This window comes from Gavia stellata, chromosome 2 (genome assembly GCF_030936135.1).
Source record: "Gavia stellata isolate bGavSte3 chromosome 2, bGavSte3.hap2, whole genome shotgun sequence".
In the NCBI taxonomy this organism is placed as follows: domain Eukaryota; kingdom Metazoa; phylum Chordata; class Aves; order Gaviiformes; family Gaviidae; genus Gavia; species Gavia stellata.
The window spans coordinates 32242219-32264585 of NC_082595.1; the positions used below are offsets into that span (position 1 = coordinate 32242219).

The 22367-nt window shown below is 41.2% G+C and overlaps 1 protein-coding gene across 2 annotated transcripts; it reads left to right on the forward strand.

Moving 5' to 3' along the window:
* The first annotated feature begins 29 nt into the window (after positions 1–29).
* Positions 30–22168, forward strand: GNPAT (glyceronephosphate O-acyltransferase). 2 transcript variants are annotated; one of them, XM_059828488.1, is made up of 16 exons: positions 30–296; positions 3859–4050; positions 6515–6691; positions 7552–7681; positions 10291–10418; positions 10878–10953; positions 11560–11711; positions 11802–11932; positions 12616–12839; positions 15255–15500; positions 16221–16300; positions 18817–18957; positions 19884–19983; positions 20077–20170; positions 21352–21413; positions 21717–22168. In XM_059828488.1, exons 1-16 carry the CDS (start codon positions 30–32, stop codon positions 21758–21760), a joined length of 2244 nt encoding a protein of 747 aa, XP_059684471.1. In that variant the 3' UTR covers positions 21761–22168. The 2 variants fall into 2 exon arrangements, with proteins under 2 accessions (XP_059684471.1, XP_059684478.1); XM_059828495.1 differs by having other exon boundaries at positions 263–296; positions 3862–4050.
* The last annotated feature ends 199 nt before the right edge of the window (positions 22169–22367 follow it).

Here is a 22367-nt window from a genome sequence, read left to right on the forward strand (position 1 = left end):
GATCCCGAGCGGCTCCCGTCGCCCCCAAGATGGCGCCGCCCATCGCGCGCTACGCCCGCCCTTCCCCGCGCCCGCCGCAGCGCGCCGGGCAGCCGAGCCGGGGCGGTGCGGGGCCATGGGCCCCGCGGGAGGCGGCGGCGGGTGTGAGGCCACCGCGACGGGGTAGGGCGGGCGAGCGGGGCGCGGGGCGGCGCGGCGGCGCTCGCAAGACCATGGCGGCGGCGGCAGCAGCAGCAGCAGCAGCGGCGGCGGCAGCGGCGCCCGGGCGGGCGCGGCGAGGGGCGCCCATGTACTCGGTAGGTGGTGGCGGCGGCGGGGCGGGGGGGACAACGGGGCTCGGTGCTGCGGGGGAAGGGGACTGCGCGCCTCACTCCTGCGCCGCATTGGTGCCGTTCACTCTGAAGCGGAGTGACGGCACTTGGCGCACCCCCCTATCCCCCCAGTTTGGGGCCCGTGGGGAGCGGGGACCGCGGTCCGGCGGGAGGTTTCCGGGGCCTCTGCTGGGTGCGGGTGTGCCGCGCACAACTTCCCCGGCCCTGCACCCTTCGCGGGGCGGGGGCAGGCGCCGGCGGTGCGGACCTGGCGCGGGGGCTGCTCTCTGCGGGGCCTGGGAGGGGATGAGCCTTCTCCCGGGCCGCAGCGGGGGCAGATCGCGGCCGAGCAGGAACCGGACGTTTCCCCTCGCAAGTTCGTCTTCTCCAGCCGCTGCGGGCCCGCAGCCCGCTTCTCCTACCCGCCTGCTTCCCCAGTTGCCGGCGTGTCAGTAGCGACAGTCAAAGCTCCCCATCCCGAGCGCCACTTCTCCCCTCGGACACGCAGTGAAACGCCAGCCGGCTTAAGGACGGTCGGAAGGGGCTCGGGCTCTTCTCGAGAGAGGTTCTGTCCAACAGCCCCGCAAGCAGGCCTGGCACAGCCGAGCGTGGGGCGCTTCGCAAGGCAGCCCCGGGGCTGTCGGGTGGGACAGAAACCTGCTAGCGACGACAAATTCAGCGCTAGGAAATTGTCATGGAGGTGGAGTGGCCGAAGCAGGTTTTCCTGTGTTACATGGTGGAAGTTGCTTCACTGACCTTGTTTTTTCCCTGCAACTCCTATGCCAGCCTCAGACAAGGAGACTTGGGCATGGGCTGGTAAACCCCTCTCCCTATATGGATTTAGAGGAGGGGGCTGGGGAGAGAGGGAAACAGCTCCCGGTTTCGGCAGAGATTCCCAAACTTCTCTTCTGTGTCTCTTGGGCTGTATGCTGGTATCTCAGGTGCATCATGAGCACTCCCGTTTTATTGCTTTCAGACGTTATATGGAAGCAGAGAAGTTCCAGGCTCCCGCTCTTTCACTTTTCTACTTTACCAATGTTGCAGTAACCATGCACATAACTGAATTGGCTGATGTCAAGGTTTCCAACAGCATATTTGCTAAACGTGCTCTGTACCAGGCAGCAACTGAAGCTGGCACAACAGCTTGGCTGCAATGTATAAAAGCAGCGTTTCTCTTCTTTAGTGGTTGGTAAAGTGTGTGTGTTTTGGCTCCCTCAGCACTACTTCAGGACAGGGTGTGAAAATACCTATTGCCATGGAGAGAAATCACTTGCACTTTAAATCTGGAAACGTGAAATGAGGAGTGGTGGCAGAGAGGTGACTTTTCAATTGACCGTGGCCTTTGCAAAACTCTGCTCACCAGAGCCGTATTGGGGAATGGCTGTAGCAGCACGGTGACTGCTGATGTGGCTGATGATACCCAAGCTGAGTGCTGGGTTTCTTTGTTTGGGTTTCGTGTAGTTGCACATTGCAGGATTTAAACTTTGGTAATTGACATAAATGTTGCTTAGATTTTCTGAGCAATGACTTGTCACATACTGATCTAAGTAGGTTGTATACTTAGAGCCAACTAATATTTTCTGATGCTATTCTGAGGTATCTTTTTTGTTATTACAGAGCATAAGGGATTTTTTTTCTGTTTTATTTTTAATCAAGGGGTTTGATACAAGGTGTCAATGGCAACAGATGGCTAATGCAAACTATTTCCAGTCTTTTTAACAGTTCTTAGCTTATTTGGCTTTTGCAAAACACCAACTAGTTGAAAACTGTGGAAGAAGAAAGATTGAAAACTGTGGAAGAAGAAAGATTGAAAACTAATGCTAAAAAATACAGGAAAAAAAACCCTAAAAGTTTTAAATTAATACGGGTCTGAGTTTAATACCTTGTGTAGGATTGTTTTAAAAGTCCCTGGAGCTTTGTTCTGCAGTTACTGTGGGACAATTCTCTAAACTACAGTAGCGGAAAGAAAAGTTAGACAATCTACCAAATGCTGCTGTAATAGAAAGATGGTATCCAAATTTGACTATACTGTATACGTGAGAAGGTCAAACATTATAGTAGGATTTGTGTTCTCTGATACAATGAATTTGCTTTCAATACAGTTGAGGCTTTGAAGGATTTTTTGTGGTTCTTAAGATTTGCGCTTTTTTGTTTTGTTTTGCCAAATTATCATGTCTTGATGGATGGACAGGAACTAAATGTTTGCTCTCTACTTGCTTTAAATGTCAACTCCTTTGATGGTGTTGCTGATGTGGCTGTGGTCAGCTGGCAGTGAAACCTGAGTCCCTCCCCAAGGTTGAAAACCCAGCTGCCACTGCTGGGTATTTTGCTTATCTGTTCCTGGTGTTGTCCCGTGTATTTGCTGGCCAGGCTTTCCTGTCAACACCAGAAAAGGGCACTGTAAGAGCCCATGAAATAACATGCTTAATCCTTCATTATCAAGACTGGTTCTGCAGAGGTTGAATATAGGGAGAGGAGGCAGAATGAATGAAAGGGATGCCTGTGCTACCCATCAAGTGGTGCTGTAGAGGAAGACATAAGCATTTTTATTTTTCGCATCTTCTTCTAATAAATATGCTTGATCATAACCAATACATTTATATTTGTGTTTCACAGAGGCTTGCTCCAGTTGCCTTGCTTGTCTGGTGGCTATTGCTGCTGTTTTGAAGTTCAGAGAAATACAGTTTCAGTTTTGGAAAGATGGAGGGGTCATTCATACGAACTGTGGTGTTAGAGGAGGTAGTAGGAGACATCTGTCTCCAGCGCAGGGGATGCCTACTGACTCAAGGGGAAGAGTTTTGTCACTGAGATTTCTGCAACAGGACAGATCCACAATTAGTTCTTGATGTACCATTTGTTTTCTTGCTTAGCAGTGGTGGTGGTTACTCAGAGGCTGTGCTCTCTTTTTACCTATGTGTGCACCATATTGCATTTTGATCTTCACGTGACTGATAATGTTATTTTTGGTTTGTTCCTGCCTGGCTGTGTTTTATGTGCCTTATGTCCAGGTTTGGTGAAAGCCAGCACAAATCACCGAGGTCCCAGATGCAACTTAAAGTAGCAGGGATTATTTTTCTGTGTTGATGATTGTGTTTTTCTAATGTCATTCATGGTATTGTCTTCGTGCAGCTGCGAGAGTTGGAATCCAAGGTGTTTTAGTTAATACCTATTAATCATGGAGAGGCTGGAGGCAAGGCACTTTAGCTTTCAAAGCCCAGATGTTCTCTCAGCTTCTTCCTGTTGGGCAGAATTAAGTAATGTGGCATAGGGTGATCTGGGGATCTTTGCAGTTGGAAAGGGTTGAGTTTTCCTGTTGAGGTTTGTTTTGGTGGTTTTTTTTACTTTTTAGTTTCTTTCTCTTTGCGGCATTGTTCCAAGCAGGTAAGGTTTGTTCATGCACTCAGAATGTGGAATGCAGACACTATAGAAAGCTAAAAAAATCCCCAAACATTGCAAGAGTATTGCATGCCGTTATTTTGGTAGTGTAGCCAAGGAGACCACTGAATAGCTCGAGACAGTGTCTTATTCTTTATTTGTATGTTCCCAGCAGAAAGAGCTCACGTCAAAGAAAAGAGATGAGTTTGAAGATATCTTGGAGGAAAGACGATTGTCCAGTGACTTGAGATACGCGATGAAATGTTATACTCCTGTGATCTACAAGGGACTTTCACCTTGCAAGCCAAATGCTATTAAAAGTGCGGTTCTCCAGTCAGAGCAAGTTCAATATGTTATCAAGCAGGTGAGGCTGGGCATGGAGCTGTAAGACAAGGTAGACTGAACACAGCCAAACTTTGTGTAGCAGCAGGGAAAAAAAGATTATTGCTCACCTTGTCAAACATGATAGCTGTAGCTTGAAAGACGGTCCGATAAATCAGTAACTTGAGAGCCATATTTTTTTGGCAGGAAAAACAAATACTGATTTACCACAGAGCTGCCACTAAAGCTGTTAGATTGCTAGTTCGTGAAATAGTATTTTGATTTTGCATATGTAACATTTCACCATCTGACTTCTCCAATGTGCTTGATGACTTTTTTTTGACTCCTCTGCTGTCCTCACCACAGAACAGCATTGTGAAAGACCTAAGCACTCTCCTTCTTAGTAGACGTTTTTGTACTTTGTGTATGTCTTGTAGGAGTTTTATAGGCTAGTGATGTATATGAATCAGTCATAAATGCTACATTCCCTAAAATGAGAGTTGTATTTCACAGAGAATTCTTTGAATTAGAAACACTGTCTTAAGATGTAACCATATTTTTGTTTCAAGACGAACGGCAGCTACTACTTTGTAATGAATGAAATATTTTGTATTCAAACTGGCTCATATTTTACTTTTTATTGAAATGGCTGAAATAAGAGTGTGTGTTAGTTAGCAGAGTAACTCTTTTCAGTATTCATGAAAAGTAATTCCAGGCCAACAGAAGTATGTAAGATGTTTTGGTTAGTCCCGAGTCAGTGGCTACCATAAAATTTTTCTTTTTTCTAGTGGTCAATGTTACCTATGATATATCAGAACTTGTTATGATGCGACAAACTAAACCATGTCCTACAAAGTAGTCCTGTTGCCATCACGAATTGCTAAGTAGTATGAAATAAAGTTGAAAGATTTGATTTTTTTAAAACACTGAAAGATTTACTGAAAGAAAATATTTTACCATAGGATTTGACAGAAAGACATTTGTGTTATGTTTTCTTCTGAAGTGCTGCTTTTTTGATGGAAAATTATTTTGACTGATATTTTTCCGGCTAGTGTCAAGTGGTTGAAGGGGATCAGCAGTCCTGCCATTGCAACCTAGTTACCAGCTCTGCACTAGAGATTACTGAAAGTATCTAACTGGGACTATCTTGGGCAATATGCCCTGCAGTCTATGATTAGTGTGCCTCCTGTCTGGGAAGAGATTACTTAGCTTTACACAGGCATACTAGAATTTGTTCTTGTGACAAGTTGCTGAGGTTACTAATGTTCAGTATATGAAATTAAGTGCATTTGTTTTAACTTGCTATATGTGACTGGTCTGGTTTTTTGATTCCTGATTTTTGGGGAGTAAGTGCTTAGCTCTGTAGTGGATATGCATTTAATTCACACAGGACCAACTGTGTGGTAAGCCTTTTACTGGTGAACGAGAACAGTATCTCTTTCCCTAGTGAATAATGAGAATAATTTTTCAGCTTCCTAAGAGAGGTTGATTTTTCTCAGGCTCAAGTGGAAGCGGTTTTTGGCTTCCTGAAGTGGTTAAAATCATCACTTATATGTGGAAATATGCAGGATGAAGGATAATGCATTTATTAAAACACAATTGAGCCAGTAGATCTGATAGTAAGGTAGTAGTATATGGAGGTAGATTGGAGGAGATGGATTTTCTCATATGTCACAAAATAGAAATAATAGGTAAGCAGTGCTGGCCTCCAAACAGAGCTGTGCTGCTTTGGAGGCTTTGTCTTCTGCCATTCCTCATCTTTCCTCCTCCGTGTTCAGTAAAAGGCACGTTTCTCATTCCGTAACAGTAAAAGACTAACTTTTCAGTTAAATATTTCTAGATTCAAAGTGTCAAATAGGAAGGACAGCCATTAAGAAACTACTTTAAGAAACTTCAAAAGGCAACGTGCATAGCAACAGAGAAAAGATCATTGATATGCAAAGTTGGTGGAGACAGTGCTTTGTATGCGTTTCAGCTAGCCATTGCCAAAATAATACACTACAAAGAAATTCAAGTGTGATAGGGCTGAGGTTCTTCAGCCAAGTCTTAAAATCTAACTAATAAAATCTAATGCACTTCAAAGATTTATGTTGTGAATATTGCTGCAAACATAGGTTTCATTTTACTAGTCAAAGAAAATTGTACACAGCCTTCTTCAGACCAACAATATAGGAAATGTTCTTCAAATTTAAATCTCCTTTGAAGATGCTACAGGTTAAAATGTTCAGATGGTGTGTTTGGGGGGGAAAATTGTTGTACACCCTCCCCCCTGCCATTTGACATCTAAGCTCATTCTTGATTTTGGGTAGCTTTAACTTGGCTTTCCCTTGTTGGCTGACACCGAACAGATTCTGTATGATTAGATGCATGCCTATCACATAAAATAAAATCTTGCTGACTATCGCGGTAGTTCTGCCATAATTGTTGTGGCACATAGGATGGTGTGCATGGGCAAGGAGAAGGGAACAACATCTGACTGCTATTTTATTTGTTTTGTTTCTCCTTAGTTAGCAAAAGAGATGGGAGAATCACCTGATATTATTCAAGAAGAAGCCATGGAAATCCTGGATGAGATGGGCCACAGTATGCAATTAGGAGCTGTCAGATTTTTTGCCTTTACTCTGAGCAAAATATTTAAACGACTTTTCCAGAGAGTTTGTGTGAATGAAGAAGGAATGCAGAGAGTACGTACTGGTGGGGAAAAAAACCTTATAATATTTTCATACCAGTCACTTGGACAAAGACTCTAACCTTCGCTCCAAGTAACAAATGTGAAAAATACCCTTTGAAAAAAAAGACTGCACTTGTGTTTATTACTGCATTTCTTAATAAGGAGGGGGGGAAAGACAGATGATATATAAGTATTTTAAAGGCAAACTGTCAGCAGGACTTTTTGTACATTTTCCAAATGTTTCCTATGGTAAGGAATGCTTGAAGTCATGTGTTAGTGATTCTGTTAGATCAGCCACTGAGAGAGTTTTTCTATCTGATATTATTAATTTAATAATGCATTTAGCTGAATTGCGGGTGAAAACCTAATGTTATGTGGCTGAGTGGGTTGGCTGTTCTGCAAAAACTTCATGCAGCTAAGAGTGGTGAAATATTGTGCACCTCTGAGGCAGAAGATGCTTTAAGTTTGCCCCAGTTCCCTGGGGTGCTGTTGTTCCCCTGTTTCATTGCAGGGTGCTGCTGTTCTGGAGGGTGCATTGTATTCCCTGGAAGAGAGCAACGTCAGTCCTGACAGCCCCTATTGTATTTCCCATCCCCATCAAAAGGGATTTGAATTAGACTATCACGTAATGAGGTGGCCTTGGCTTTTGAGTCCTGTGATGCTTGTGAACCACAGGTTGCTAGTCTGGAAACTACTGCTCCAAGTTTCCTATGGTTCCATGCTGAAAAAGGTAGAGAGTACATGGACAGAGAAACCACCCTCAAACAAATCAGCTTCTGTTTGCCTTAAGCCCTGTGAAGGTCTGTATTTGCAAATTTCAACAGTCAGTCTGCAAATATTGGAACAATATTGTTTGTGCTTTTTTTTTTTTAGTTGCAACACGCCATTCAGGAGCATCCAGTTGTACTGCTGCCCAGTCACCGAAGCTACGTAGACTTTTTGATGCTGTCTTACTTGCTATATACATATGACTTGGCTTTGCCTGTCATTGCTGCAGGAATAGGCAAGTATGTTCTTTTAACAATGTTTTCAGGATTCAGAGAATCAGTAGCAAGGGGTCTGGTAGCTGCTGCTATAAGTAGTTGTGTTTAACCTCTGTTCCAAATATGCCTTGTTAAAACCTCCTTGCGTGAGATGCTTACAGCGTCTGAAAGCTTCTCATTGGTGCTGAGTCCAATCAGAGGTGAATTTTTTCACAGCAAGTTCACCCAGATGTACCCCATCTGTAGACCCAACGTGGGCTAAACATAGGTGTTGTGAAGAAGACTTCTATATTGCTTTTTTGGTCTGGGAACAGGCAAAAACTTGCCCAAGAGTGACTGTGTATGCAGAACCTTTTGTGATACTTTGTACAGTTTTAAGCGCAGTCATAGTAGCCAGATATGAAGTGCCAACCACCTCATGCTAGTTGCTGCTGCGACTGATTCCCTTGAAGCATTGGCAGAACTCAGTTATGTGAAGTGCTGAGAGCAGAGCTGGCTGGAAAATGAAATTTCACAACAGAGGTCACGATTTTGGACGTACTTAATTCTAAAGCAGCTGAAACCAGTATATTTGTGGGAAACAATTCTTGAAAACTTTAACAGTAAATATCTTCTGAGTTAGTGTGCTTTTTGAAAATCTGGACTCTGGCAGCACTCCACTGAGAAACCTCAATTAGGAAGTATTGGGTATCAACCAGGTCTCCTAAGCAGGCAAGCAACAACCTCAGGTCTGGTGCAGCGCTGTAGTGCACACAGGCAAGCTAGCAAAGATCTGGGAACCTACTACTCTCCTGTAGTCTACCTTTCCAATCAAGAGGTTAGGAAGACCAATAGAAAATCAGCAGAAGCTGGGAGAATGTGCTTGGTGGGGAAGACTAGATTAGGCTGGTCTTTAAGTTAGTGTTATCTTGCCTCTGGGTGATGCAGGTTAGATTCTGGTGAATTCAGAAGCTGATGTCTCGTAGCTGCCTTGATCAAGGTGTTGCAGCTGCTTACCTGTCACATGTTGTTCAGAATCAGCTCACATGCTGTCATAGGTATCGGTATAATCCTTTGCTGACTTTTGGATCAGAGCCTTTTTGAGTTTTGGGCCTCAAAACAGTATCTTAAGATACTATTAGTTTAGCTTAGAGGGATTTTTTTAGTGATTAACATTTTTTTAAGTGTTTTGGGCGTTCTGGGGTCAAAGTTCTTCAGAATTAGGGGCTTGCAGCTTGATTATACTGCTGCATGTGTATATTATTTTAAATTCCTCTGGAGAAAACACAGTTCTCTATGGTTGTAGTTGTATTTACTACATATTGTATTAGAGGTTTACAAGATGCGGCTTTAGAAATTCACTCTCAAAGTGGTACTTGTGCTGAGCGGAGAGACACTGTCCTGGTATAGGTGGTAAGTGCCTCTGCTTTGTTAGTTATTGCTTGGCTTCAAGTAGCATACGGATAGATCTATGGGGATTAGCTAAAGGGTAGGTAAACAGTTGCCAGTAACACCACAGTACATGCTCTGTGCATTAGTGGGAATCTAGCTGGTACTGGGATTGTGTTTCTGTTTTGGGAGCAGGAGCAAGTCCGGTTAAAGGCACAGAGTTGGTGAGGTGGTGTGGGCTTGAAGTACATAAAAGGATGCATTTGAGTCCCAGTTTGTGGGGTGGCAGTGTGTGGTGGGGAGAGGCGTCGGGCATGCAGCCGGCATCCTGGTTAGGGGGTTGAGTAACAGCAGGAGGGTGGAAATAAGGGAGGGGATAGAGTCTGTGTTGTGCTGAGAGAGGGAGGGTCATAGGAGAGTGAGGGAAAAAGATGGACCGCATCATACCTTTGCACATGAGAACCTCTGACAGCTGCTATTGCTGCCCAGTGTCCTGTAGCCAATTTCCTTTTATCTGTTTTATGTATATCTCACATATACATCTATGTGTGTGTGACACATCCTATGACATCTTCAAGGCAGTCGTTCTCAGTGTTGCAGCTAGAAATGTAAATTTATTTTACTGAGTGAATATCTGTTCTTAAGTGTTCCACGGACTGAGGTGGCAAGGAGGTTGAAGCGGCACATGGCCACTTACTGGGTAGACTTGTTTTAAATGCTTCCCCAATAAATTTGTTAACGTTAAGTCTTTCCTGGTTTTGACAAGTTAAGCATTGACCTGATTGCTTAAATCTAGATAACTGTAAAAAATTTTAGCTGGTTTGGTGTACCCTTCCCAAAGTGATGAGTCAGGATCATAAATGGTATAATATAGTGTAATTGGTCAGTTAATTTCTGTGTCTTCTAGGATACATTCAGTTGTAACTGATCTTTCTGAAGATGAGTGAGACAATGTACTTCAAAAACTTCATCTTTATTATGGTTGAAATCTGGCCATCTAAATTATGAGAATAAATTGCTCTAAGGGAATACTGCTTACAAAAAACATCGAAAGCTTATTATAATTTGCCATTCATGTCTACATAAGTCTTGCTAGGCAATCTGAAAGCAATAAAGGTTTTTGCAACAACAGAATCCTTGAAAGAGATCTTTATTCTGCTAATTGAATCACTGTATTAGAGAATGTGGTTGATTCTGCTGGCTGATATTAATCAATAAGTTTTGTGTGTGTGGTTTTGTTTTTTGTTTGATTGTTTTTCAGATTTCCTAGGAATGAAAATAGTTGGTGAGCTGCTACGAAGGGCAGGTGCCTTTTTTATGCGACGTTCCTTTGGTGGGAACAGACTCTACTGGGCAGTGTTTGCTGAATATGTAAAAACGATGTTAAGGGTAAATAAATTATTGAACTCGCAAAATGTATGCTTAAGAAATACACTCTTGCAATGATTCATGTGAAATATGCACAATGTAATAGCTATGTGAGTGAAAGTATTCACTGTGATCTGATTAAATGCGTTTTATGTCAGAATTGCTGTAGGTGAAGAGCATGCACGCACTCTGTTTTTATTACAGTTCAGCTGTAGGTGGTAAACAGATTGCTGCTCATCAATTGCTTTGGATCCTGTGCCCATATCTCATGACAGACACAATATTTTTGTTAATTTAACTATATGGTGTGGCATATACAACGGATTAATATAGGCTTAGAGGTGACTGAAGTTAGACATGCATGGCTTCCATTAAAAAAAAACTTACTTACATTTTAAGTACTTAAAATTATTTGTAGGCAGTAAAGAAGAAATGTTTTTATTTTTCTGACCAGCTTTTTTTTTTATTTTACTTTTGAAGAGTGGCTATGCCCCAATTGAATTTTTTCTTGAAGGGACTAGAAGCCGGACCGCCAAGACTCTGACTCCAAAGTTTGGTGGGTTTGTTGAAAACTTGGAACCTTTTATGATTATTAGTGTTTTCATTAGTGGCTATGTGCTTTGTAAGTTCTTCAGACAGGAAGGGGTGTTAAAGTGGTGGGAAGTTGGTGAGGTCTGTCAGAGTAGTGGAAAATACTATTGTTAGAGTTCCAAGGCCATACAAAGAACAGCAATACATGTCTCTTGCGCTGTACTGCTTTCTCTCCCTTTGCTCCATTGTGTACTTAATTGCATAACTCTTCCCCGTTTTCTTTCTAGAAAATAGGCATCCCCTGACCAGCAGGGAAATATTGTAAGCTAACCGTAAAAGTAATGGGGAATCTTTAGAAGGAAGATGCTGTGAGAGCACAGAGCAGTGCTGCTGAAAAGAGCTCAAATAGTTGTCCAAACGCATTGCTTATGTTTACCTTCTGTTTTAAAGCCTGGGCAATGTCTTGTGCTTCTGCTTGTTTGAACAGAGAACAAGCGCAGTGCACACCTACTAGCAGTTTCTAAAATTTAAATATATCTTTTTCAAAGTTAAATTGCAGTTGCTTTTCCCTCCTTGAAAAAGACAAATGATTCACTTTTTTTCTTTTTTTTTTTTTTTTTTCAATTTGCAGGTCTTCTCAGCATTGTGATGGAACCATTTTTGAAACGTGAAGTCTTTGACACGTACCTCGTTCCCATCAGCATCAGCTATGAGAGGATATTAGAAGAATCTCTCTATGCGTATGAACTCCTAGGAGTCCCAAAGCCCAAAGAATCTACATCTGTATGTAAATTCCTTAAGAACAGAACGTAGGTGGATTTATACACACCCTGTAGCACCAAAATTTGAGTTTTGCTCTTCCCGTTTTCTTAGGGGTTGTTAAAAGCCAGAAGAATCCTCAGTGACAATTTTGGTACCATACATATCTACGTTGGCCAGCCGGTATCACTTAGAACCTTGGCATCTGGGAGGATCAGTCGGTGCCCATACAATTTGGTTCCCAGGTACCACACCTTTCCATGGTGTATGCACAGGAAAAGCATTTGTTTAGTCCTCACCTATGTAAAATAATTAAGATGTTCTCTTGTACTTCGTTTTCAGCTTCTCTCACCTCCCCTCCATCTGACTATTTAGACCTCTGAACCTGTTTTCTCTGAGCAGGCGCTTATCATGCTTGTGATTGGCTGTTTCTGAAACAGGTTGTTACTTGCGTAGCTTTGTACTGTATAGAGAAGATGCCATTTTAAAAGTTGATGATGCGTGAGCCAGGCAAAGATCTGTTTCCTGAGAATTCGGTGGTTTTGCCACTTAAATTCCGCCTTTCTCTCCCTTCTTGCTTTATTACTGCAAGCTGTTTTGTGATCATGTGCCAGGGAGCTGTAGCTATGACTGGGTTGGGTGGCTTTTGCAATTTGATATGTAAAACATAATGCTTTTGAATATTTTTTTTAAGATAGCAAGTGTACAGCATCAATACAGAGATCTGTGTTTCAAGTAGTGTCATGAAGCTACTGATGTTTTGCTCTGTACTTCTGTTCTATATAGCACATAGATAGAATCACCCTCCAGATGTTAGGTGCTATAAAGTAGTTAGGGATCTGGGAGCAATACAGAAGAAATCCGGAAGGGTGTGATATGCATTCTGTTTTTTGGAGCTCTTTACCTTGAACTGTATTGTTCTTTTCAGGCATCTTCCCCAAAAGCCATCTGAGGATCTGCAAGAATTTGTCAGTGATGTAGCTTATAAAATGGAGCTTCTGCAAATAGAAAACATGGTTTTGAGCCCGTGGGTGCTAGTTGTTACTGTCCTTCTCCAGAATTTGCCAGCCATGGATTTTGAACTTCTAATAGAAAAGACCCTGTGGCTTAAAGGCTTAACACAGACTTTTGGAGGATTCATTGAATGGCCTGGTATGCAGAGAAAGTGTTGTTATTTTTATTCCTTTTGTTGCTTATGAAGGATAAATTGTATTTCTGTGGAAGCAGTGTATGGTGACAACTTTACAGAATGTTTTCCTCAGAGTTGTAAATGGATTTTAGGATATGCTAAAAACAATGCTAAAACCTGACAGGTTTTGGCTTATCCTGGAGAAGATAATACTTTGAAAAACAGTTAGGTGGAAGCAGAGCAGGTATTTTACTGTTGTATCCTGAAGTGTGGAATGAAGGGGAAATTATAAGGTGCTTCTATTAGAGTACTGAGATTTGCCTAGCGTCTATCTTTCTGAACCCTGTGTAAGTCACAGGCAATTACCTGATCTGCAGCAGTTAACTTGGTGTAATGCTATGTTTGTTGCTTGATGTTGACTATAGTGTAAGTTGTTACTGTGGCAAAGAACCAGTGGAAACAAATGGGTGAGAGAAAATCAAAACTGTAAATTGTCTATTTATTTTTAAATTTCACTTTATCCCCAGAAACAGTGATGACTTCTGGGGAGGAGGCTTCTTTGGTGGTTTTATTTATAAATACACAGACTTTTTATATAATGTATATGTATATATTGGCTGCTGAAAGGTTGATTCTCTTTCCAAACTTTCTGAACAATTGTTTTAAACTTCTCTCCGTGAGCCAAGGTGACACAGGTAATTAATTTTAGAGCCTCAGGACACAAGTGGTAAAGCCAGCAAAGAAAAATAATGTGTAATGCAAGTACATTTACCTTTTCACTCTAGGTAGACTTAAACCATGGTTCTTTGCTTTTGTAGTCATGTGTAGAATCAAGTGTCCCTCTCAGTACTGCAGTAAAGAAATAGGACCAGGCTACAGTTACAACAGAACTCTGTCATTTCTGGAAGAAAACCACTTCTCATCATTTAGAATCTTACTGCACGGTAAACTGAAAAGCATATCACATTTAGGTTTGCTTATTTATTTTGTTTATTTTCTTAGCAACAATGAATAAGCTTTGCTTTAGTAGAGTTGTGGTGTAGTCAGGGAATAGCAAATAGGCATGGTAATAGAGGAAGGACAACAACTGAGCAGGTTTTGTTGAAGTGTGCTGGCTCCGCTCTAGGCATTGGTTGCATAGAAACAGGGTTTGTTGTTTTGTTTTGGATTGTCAATGATTTGAAAGAATAAATATATTTTAAAGGCTAATTTGGAGACATCACCAAGTCAACAACTATATGTACCCTGTCCATTCTTCTGTCTCTAAACAGCTAGTTGTTTCTGCCTTTGTCCTGCTGGTTGGTTGTTACAGGCAGAACGTTTGCTTGGCTGTTAGAAATTTTGTATTAAAAACAGGAACTGCAAAATTACTTGCTCAGACTTCTGCTTCTGCATTGAGAAACTTGGGAGCTTTAGCAAAGCTGGAACAAAGTAGGCTGAAGGAGAAAATAAGATGTAAGGAGATTCTATGTGAGATCTATCCTAAGGGGAAAGAATATGAAATTTATTTTTTTTCTGTCAGAGGTTGTATTGATTTGATATGCTTGTGGTGCTGTGAACATGTGAAAGTGTATTTTAGTGTTCAGCAAGAAGTTTTTATTGCTTCTTTCTTTGCTTGCCAAAGGGTTCACATTTGACGCAGGGAACATTTTGGTAGTGTTTAAAGTGTAAGGTATTCTAAAAAGATCAGTGTATTTTCAAGACTTGAGATGCTGCTCTTTATCTGAATAAAGTTTGTGGTGTGTCACACTGACAAAAAAGCTTGCCCAAAGCCCACAGGTTTGTGAAACTCATGCCTGCCTTCGAAGAACTTTGTTGTTTAAATAAAAAACAACAAACCCACACACTTCCTTGCTTTAGGCATTGTAAAAGGATTGTCTTACGAAACAAGAAGAGATTTGTGTTTAAGTACAGTCTGGTTTCTCTTTGAGTAGGTATATTATGTACCAATACTTAAGGTTAGGATTTCTTTAAACTTTATTTGGGATGAGGCCTTCCTTGTTTATGAGAGTTGAGGAAAAACATTATAAAGACTTGTGCATCTAATTCAAAACTTGTAGTGTCAGAAATGCCTAAGCAAAAGTATGGTCTCCGTTTCCTTACTGATTAATGTATCCATCAAACAGATCTATCCTTTTATTTGGAGGCTCAGAATACTCGTTCCAGAGACAAAGGAAGTATTTGTCATTGTTAGCAAGTGGAAGAATTTAAAGTGCTTTAATTACAGAAATGTCTGAATTTTGTTGTCTCCATCTCATACTATGCCTAGGCTGCCAATTGCTGGTATGGATTCTTTGAGAACATCTCTCTAACTGAATGTTTGGTGTAATAATTGGTCTTCGGTGATAAAACTTAATTAAATACTGGTGCATTTTAGGCTGTTTCAGTGGAGTTGTGTTCCCTTTTGCATCTTCCTGAGTGTTGTGTTTTCCTGCTAGATAACCTGTGTGCCAAAAAAGCAGTCGTGTCTGGCCTCACCCTGCATTCCAACATTGCTCACCTTGTCGATGGCCACGTGGTCCTAAATGACAAAGGAGTGGAAGATGGAGCTGTGGGGGAGATTGTCTTTAAGCGCGCCCTGGCCATCCTCATGTGTGCCACCTACAGAAACCAGCTGCTGAACGTGTTTGTGCGTCCATCTCTGGTGGCGGTCGCCTTGCAGATGACACCCAGCTTTAGAAAAGGTATGTTTGGGTAGCTCTGAGAGCCCGCTGGCTTTGCTCCTTATGCGGTCAGCTGTGAGAGGAGCACGAGGTTCCTGTGACTGCTAGTGGGAGCTAGCTGAGACCGTTATACTCTCGATCAGGTCCCATGGCATAAGGTGGATGTGTTGGGAGGGGACGGGGTATTTTGCTTGCCTTTTTTGTTTGTTTACCCTTTGATACTTTTGAAAGTAGGTGTATTCTGCTGAGAGGGCAGGGTTAACATTAGCTGATCCCAGTCCCTTAGTGTCTTATTTTGTTGGCGTTTAGCAGACCAGCTTTTTAGGTTATAAATTACACACAGCTCACACTTGCATACAGCACAGCCAGTTCTCAGTCTTCTCTTCCCACTGCTGTTTCTGAAGTAGTTCAGTGTTTTCCTATACTTGGCTCTTAAAGAAGCTTTTCAGAATACATACCTTAATTTTGTGCAGCATCTGATTATGTGGTATTTAATGCATGTTCTGAGAAGCTACAGCCCCCTGCTCTTTCCTTTTGGTAACGATTGAATCAAGTGCTTTGAGTACTTGCTGTTTTGTTGTGGTGGTTTCTGCTGTATATGTATGTATGCTTTTAATGTCAAGTCAAACTTCAATTTTATTTGAAGCTGGTACTCTCTTTAAAATAAGGAGTAAATGGCTTTTTGCTTGTATATTTTAAATTATGTTTTTAAACAACGGTACTTTACAATATTTTTTTCAGAGGAAGTCTATAGCTGCTTCAGCTTCTTGAGAGATGTTTTTTCTGATGAGTTTATCTTTTTTCCTGGCATTTCATTGAAGGTAAAAACATCCTTTATACAAAAAGTCTGATAGTCAGTAATGCAGCCAACTAAAATAGCATCTGATTTCAGGGCTCTGCCGTACAAGTGCTTTGTGATAAATACCTACAGTGATACCAACTTGATCTGTAAGTGGGAGGGAGAACTTAAAAGGGGGTCAGAGTAGAGGTAGTTATTTGATTAGTTGCAAAACATTGTCTGAATCCACGAGGTTGCATATGCAATCTTTTTTTTTTCCTCCTCCAGTAAAAAACTAAAAATCCTGAAATTGGCCAATTCTGAACTATTGAAATGAACTGTAGTAGAATTTTGGCTTTTTTGCATAAAGCTACCAGTCTTCCAACACAGATACAAAAATATGTGTAAAGCAGTCTTTTAAATGAAGTGTAAATACTGTTCCTTTCCTCTGCAGTTATGAAAGAGACCTTAGGCTGTGAAGAAAAAAGGGATAATGTAGATTTAATTGAATTCTGTCACAGAGTGGGTATGTTCTGTCAGCACAGAAACAAACAGGAATTCTCATTGAGGGTACACCAGGATAATTTTTCCTAAAAGCTCTTGCAGACTGTGTAGTAGAGGGGCACTGCTGCTCTTTCAGAAAGTTGAAGTATAGGTACTGTACTAATTAATGATCAACCATTGTATGCCCTTGTTATCTTTGACAAATAGAGTATACAATTCTAAATTTAGGTACCTGTTGTCCTCTGTTTGATTATATACCTCCTAGTGCAGCTATGATCAGTTGGTTTGTGTAGCTCTATGTAGCTCTAGGACTGTGCCAACACCTGGTGCCTCATCTGTTAAAGTGTGCCTCTGTACCCACCTCTCCTTGACTGCACGGCATGGCGGTATGTACTCTGTAGTGTTTATGCAACAGCTAATGTTCCTTTTACACCTTGAACTCTGAAGGTTTTGATGTTCCTGTGCATAAGCAAACATTTTTTTTTTTTTAATATTTTGATGGTTCATGGTTGAGCCCTTTTAGCTTTTTGTCTCGTGTAGATTCAGATAGTACATTGCGAGCACTAGGAGGGAAGTGCTTACAGTAAAGCCTGATTTAAGCTTCTGCAGCCAAAATCTTCTACAGAGTTGAGGCGATGCAGCCTGTTAAGGTTTTTGAAGTGAGAACTTTCCTAATGGCATAACAGTGTCCCTCGTAGAGTCTTATGGAAGCTTTAGTTGCATTCTGTTTGCTTGAAAAGTTTCCCCTCGTTTCACGACACCCCCCCGCCCCCCCCCCGGGCTCCATACAACCATTACTCAGACAAAGCCAGTATTGTTCGTGCATACTCCCTTGTTACAGGGCTCAGTATGTCTGCCTGCTCTCCTGACACAGCTGGACACAGGCAAGCTGTGAAAGCTGCAGGCAGCACTTTGCTCTCTGCAGGACTTGCTGTGTCAGTTTGTGCACATCCTGCTGGGTCGGAGCTGACTCTAGTCCAGCCAGCCTGAAATGCAGTGGGCACAAGTTTATTAGTAAAAAACATTGGTTCAATGTCATAGCCAGCGTAAACTGGTAAGTCCACCTGTAGTTTTTATTTGGATTTAAAACTGATTAAATGTAATTTTTATCACTGCTAAGGCCAAATATCTGATGGTGATGTTTGTGATCTTTCCTGCATTAAAAAAAAAAAAAGAGATAAGTATAATCTTCATAAGAATATTCAAGACTTACAACTATATTAAAATCACAGAGATTTTTAGATGGAGGGGAATTGGGCCTTTTTTAAGGCTGGCTGGCACCACTGCTGATCTGAAGTTATGTTTAGTTTTCATTGTTGGCAATTGTTGCCTCTTGCATCTTTTTTTAGGTACCAAAACCAAGCAGGGAACAGGAAAGGTGACTGGCTATGACTGACTTTACTGGAGTCAAATGAAAGACTTGCTATAATGCTAAGGGTTCTCTTAGCAGCCCACCCCTCTAGTTGTCCACATGTCTGTCATGTCTGCGTCCTGTCCCCTTGTGTCCTCCCTCTGTGTGTGTCCTGTGTTCCACCCCTCGCACCGATATTTGGTTTTGTAAACCACTGTAAAATGGTTTTGTCATTGACATACCCATAATTAGTAACTTTTGGCTACTGTGTTGTCTCTTTTGTAGAGGGCAGGTCAGTGAACTATGTTATCATTTATTGCAAACAGTGGACGTGAGATAAAAGCAAACCCTGACTTAAAGTAAATGAATGACATCCAGAGAAAAAAACCCTAAACCAGACAACCTGACCATATTCTGACAAAATCCTGAGGGAGCTCAGGCTGGCTGTTATGATAGCAGCCACAGCCACTTTCTTTGCTCCTAGGCCTCTTGTGCATCTAGATACTGCTATGTTTACACATTCCCACCGCCTTTTTATAAGGGTATTTCTGGTATATAGGAAAATTATGGTTCAAGTCTCTTGAGAACTGAGTTCAGAAATGGAAGTGGTGTTCTGTTGTATGGCTTTTGTTGTTGATTTTGTGGGGAAAGGTAGCTGCACTTACTGTAGATGTTAAAATTTCAGTTATGCTTCTCTTTCCCAGGATTTTGAGGAAGGTTGTTTTCTACTCGCAAAATGTGACGCCATTCAGACAAGTCAACAGGAAATCTACCCTACTGACAAAGGAAGTGTTATAGTATCGTTCTTGTCAGCTATGTTCAGACCTTTTGTGGAAGGTTATCAGGTATGTCATTCTTTGGAAAATTATCTTTTTTCTCCTGTGTTTTACAGGGAAACTGGGAGAGCTGTGATACTTCTGCAGTGTAAATAGTGACTGTTTTCATGGCTGGGGAGTGCAAGAGTTGAGAAATAGCAGTTACAAATATCTTAAACATCACCCTCCGCCCAGGATCCTGATTTCGGCTTTTGGCTCAGATTTTTCCAATTGACGAGAGCAGTACCTACCTTGTAATGTGATGGCCCATTGTGGGTTTATAAGCTTCATGGGGAGTGTGCTGCTATCAGGTTCATTGCTCTTTCTTACGAGGAGCTCTTGCTTAATTCATTTTATGTGGGCTGTCCTGCTAGGTGCGGAAATGAGTTTGCATCTCCTATCTGATAGCTTTTTTTTTTTGAGACATGAATTCCATCTGTATCTCTTTAAATTATTTGATTTTCCAAGGTTTTAATAGGACCAAACGCTTATGCTCCTGTAATAAGCAATGTATACAAAAATAGGAGACTAAAATCTCTCGTATATCGGCATAACATTGGTGGGAATGTAGACATTTGAACCTAGTGGAATCTGTTAATGATCTGGTGTATGACTTGGGCTGAACTGTACTGATTTGTTCAGTTTTTCCCATCTGTAAAACAGGTATTGCTTTAAAAGAGTTACAGTGTTTTTGTTTGTGAGAGCAGGAATATTAAATTGATGTCTAAGGTAACTATTACAGTAATACTGAATCTTACTTTAATATTAAGGGTTCTCATGCCTGTTGAACAGTAGTAAAAATTTCAGATGCTCTACATAATGATACCTTTTGAGTTCCTCTCCTACACTTTTCAAAGCGCAACAATGTTGCTTCCTTAGGCGGGCATGTTTGTTTGTAATTAATAACAAATTGACGATCAAAAGGAAAGAAGTGCTAATTTTTTTGTACATGTTAGTTAATTTTCAGATACCTCTCAAAGGAAACAAAAGAAGCCTTTACTGAGAAGCAGTTTATACCTGGAGTCCGCAACTTTGTTTTTCAACTTCTTGAGAAGGGTGTGTACAGCCGTTATGCAATATGATTTTACAAGCATAGCGTGTTAATGCACAGTGATAAAACTTCTAATTATATTTCTGCTTTCTCTGTAGGGAATACACAGTGTTATGAAGCGCTGTCTTCTGACATGCAGAAAAATGCCTTAGCAGCTCTTGTGCAACTAGGTGCAGTGAAGAAGAAGAAAATGTAAGTAACATTGGCTTTTTGGTGTATAGAAGTCAGTGTGTGGTCTTACTGGTAATTCTTAATGACTGAGCTATTAGTATGAAGCAGAACAGTAGAACCCCAACTGCCTGAGCACCCGTGAACTGAAGGTTGATTGGATTCACTTGAGTTGTGGTGAAGACACAGGTAGTTCCTTTCTGTACACATTGTAGAAGCAGCGTGGCACCCCCTCACAGTGAAAACACTCCTGTGGGACACACCAACAAAATTCATTAACTCACTAGTAGGCTGCTTCTGACTCCCTTTACCTTTTGGTTTTCAAAGGTTCTCCCAAGGCTTTGATAAGCAAAGAGAACAGTCCTGCTTATTTTTAATAGAAAAGTTGCTCAGTGTGTTACAGTAAGCCTCATCAGGCAATGTAAGCAATAATCAGGAGGGTGTTTTGGGGGGTTTCAGCACTGACACCTCAAAGCAATTTAACTGAAAGCTTAGTCATTAAAGTCTTTTAACACAGTGCATAGTTTATAGCTGGGTTTTAATCTTAGGCCTATTGTTATACAAAACTACAAGACATGCATTTCCTGTTATCAGATTAATTTGTGTTGTGGTGCTCCTTACTGTATTTAAAAGTATAACCATGGTAGTCCCTGATACAAGTCCCCACATTGTCTTGAGTGCTTCACAGAACGTGTTTTGCAGCTGATGACCCTGAGTTTTTCCTTATGCGTCTGTTCAGGAAATGAATTGGTTAAGGTTTGTAGTGCTCTTGGAAAGCGCACAAAGTACTGTTGTTGTTATGTCCCCTGACATGTCTATAGCTAAATTCCCTTTTCAAGTAAAAGGAATAAATCGAGTGCAACAGAATTTGACATCAGCTGAAGATTTGGTTCAGTTTCAGAGAGATGGTCTTGAAAATTATATGACTGAAAACAAACAAACGTTTTCTTCCTGCAGTTGTCCCTAATAAAAATCAAGGGAAGAGAGAGACAGGGACTGTGAACAAGAAGAAGAATAAAGAAACCATAACTATCCTTGAGTACAATCTGCTTAGAAGTCTGCCATGTGCTTAAAATTAATATGTATGCTGGTAGGATGAAAAATGTGATGTAATTATGAAATATTTAATTCAGATTATTTGTATAGAAATGACTGGACTAAGAAATACTCATTGAAGGAACAAGTTTTTCTCTTTTTAACTGTAGGCCCAATGGATTCACTTACAATGTAAATCAAGAGGCTGTTAATAAAATCCTGGACATGTTTGGTAAGTGTTCTCTAATTCATTCAAAGAGAGTTTCTCAAGCTACAAATTACTTTGGACAATGCACATATGTTAGATGTAGTGGTTTTTCCCTGATAGTTCCTTAGATTTATCTGTATACAAATCCTAATGATATTTTTTACAGTACTTTTTCTGATGTTGTTGAACTGCAGCTTTGAATCTCCCTTCTCTATTTGAAATACTGTGCAACCCAATGACCAAGGAACATAAAGCAAGAAGCTGTTTAATGGAGTGGTATTTAGAGCATTTTGATGATAACTGTTTACTTTTTTTTTTTTTCATTAGATGCTAGGATACCCGTACAGAAACCCGTGGTTGCACGACTCTAAGTGGTTCCTGATGCTGTGACTGGATATAAGCGCCCGCTGAGAACACCGACCGCCGACCGGAGCGGGGACCGGAGCAGGCCAGGTTCCCCTCCTGCCCGCCGGCTTGCGAGGGCGGGAGGAGGAGAGGTGTTCTTCAGCGGGGCAGCTCTCCATTACCCCTTACAAACTGTTGCTGCCGAGGGTTAGAGTTGTGTTTGTATCCTCGCTGTGTTTTGTTTTTTAAACCAGATTAAACGTTGTCTTTTTTTTGGTTTTTGGATTAATATTTAAAGAGACGTGCACAGTAATGGCTAAATACGTTTTTCAAGACTTGTAACAGGGAATGTGATTGGTTTCAAATATTTAATGGATGTGAAAATGTAACAGGGAATTAAAGCCTTGCTATTAAAATTAATATTTAGAAAAATACCTTGCTGGCTGGCTAACTGTAAGATAAGGCCCTTATGGATGCAGAGCACAAATCAAATCTTGGGCAATAACCAGAAATGATAATTGTGCTGGGTTTTCTTTTAGGGTTTTGTTTTGGCATTATTTTAATTACTTCATGAATGTTACATTTAAAATTTGGATTAATGAAGCGTCATTAATGTGTGTGTTATCTCCCCCC

Excerpts from the sequence above, each read along its gene's own strand:
- GNPAT (XM_059828488.1), top strand. The coding sequence starts at position 30 with ATGGCGCCGCCCATCGCGCGCTACGCCCGCCCTTCCCCGCGCCCGCCG. Across the intron at positions 18,958-19,883 it reads CTTTTGTGGAAGGTTATCAG|TTAATTTTCAGATACCTCTC; the intron begins GTATGTCATTCT and ends TGTACATGTTAG. Across the intron at positions 21,414-21,716 it reads TAAAATCCTGGACATGTTTG|ATGCTAGGATACCCGTACAG; the intron begins GTAAGTGTTCTC and ends TTTTTTCATTAG.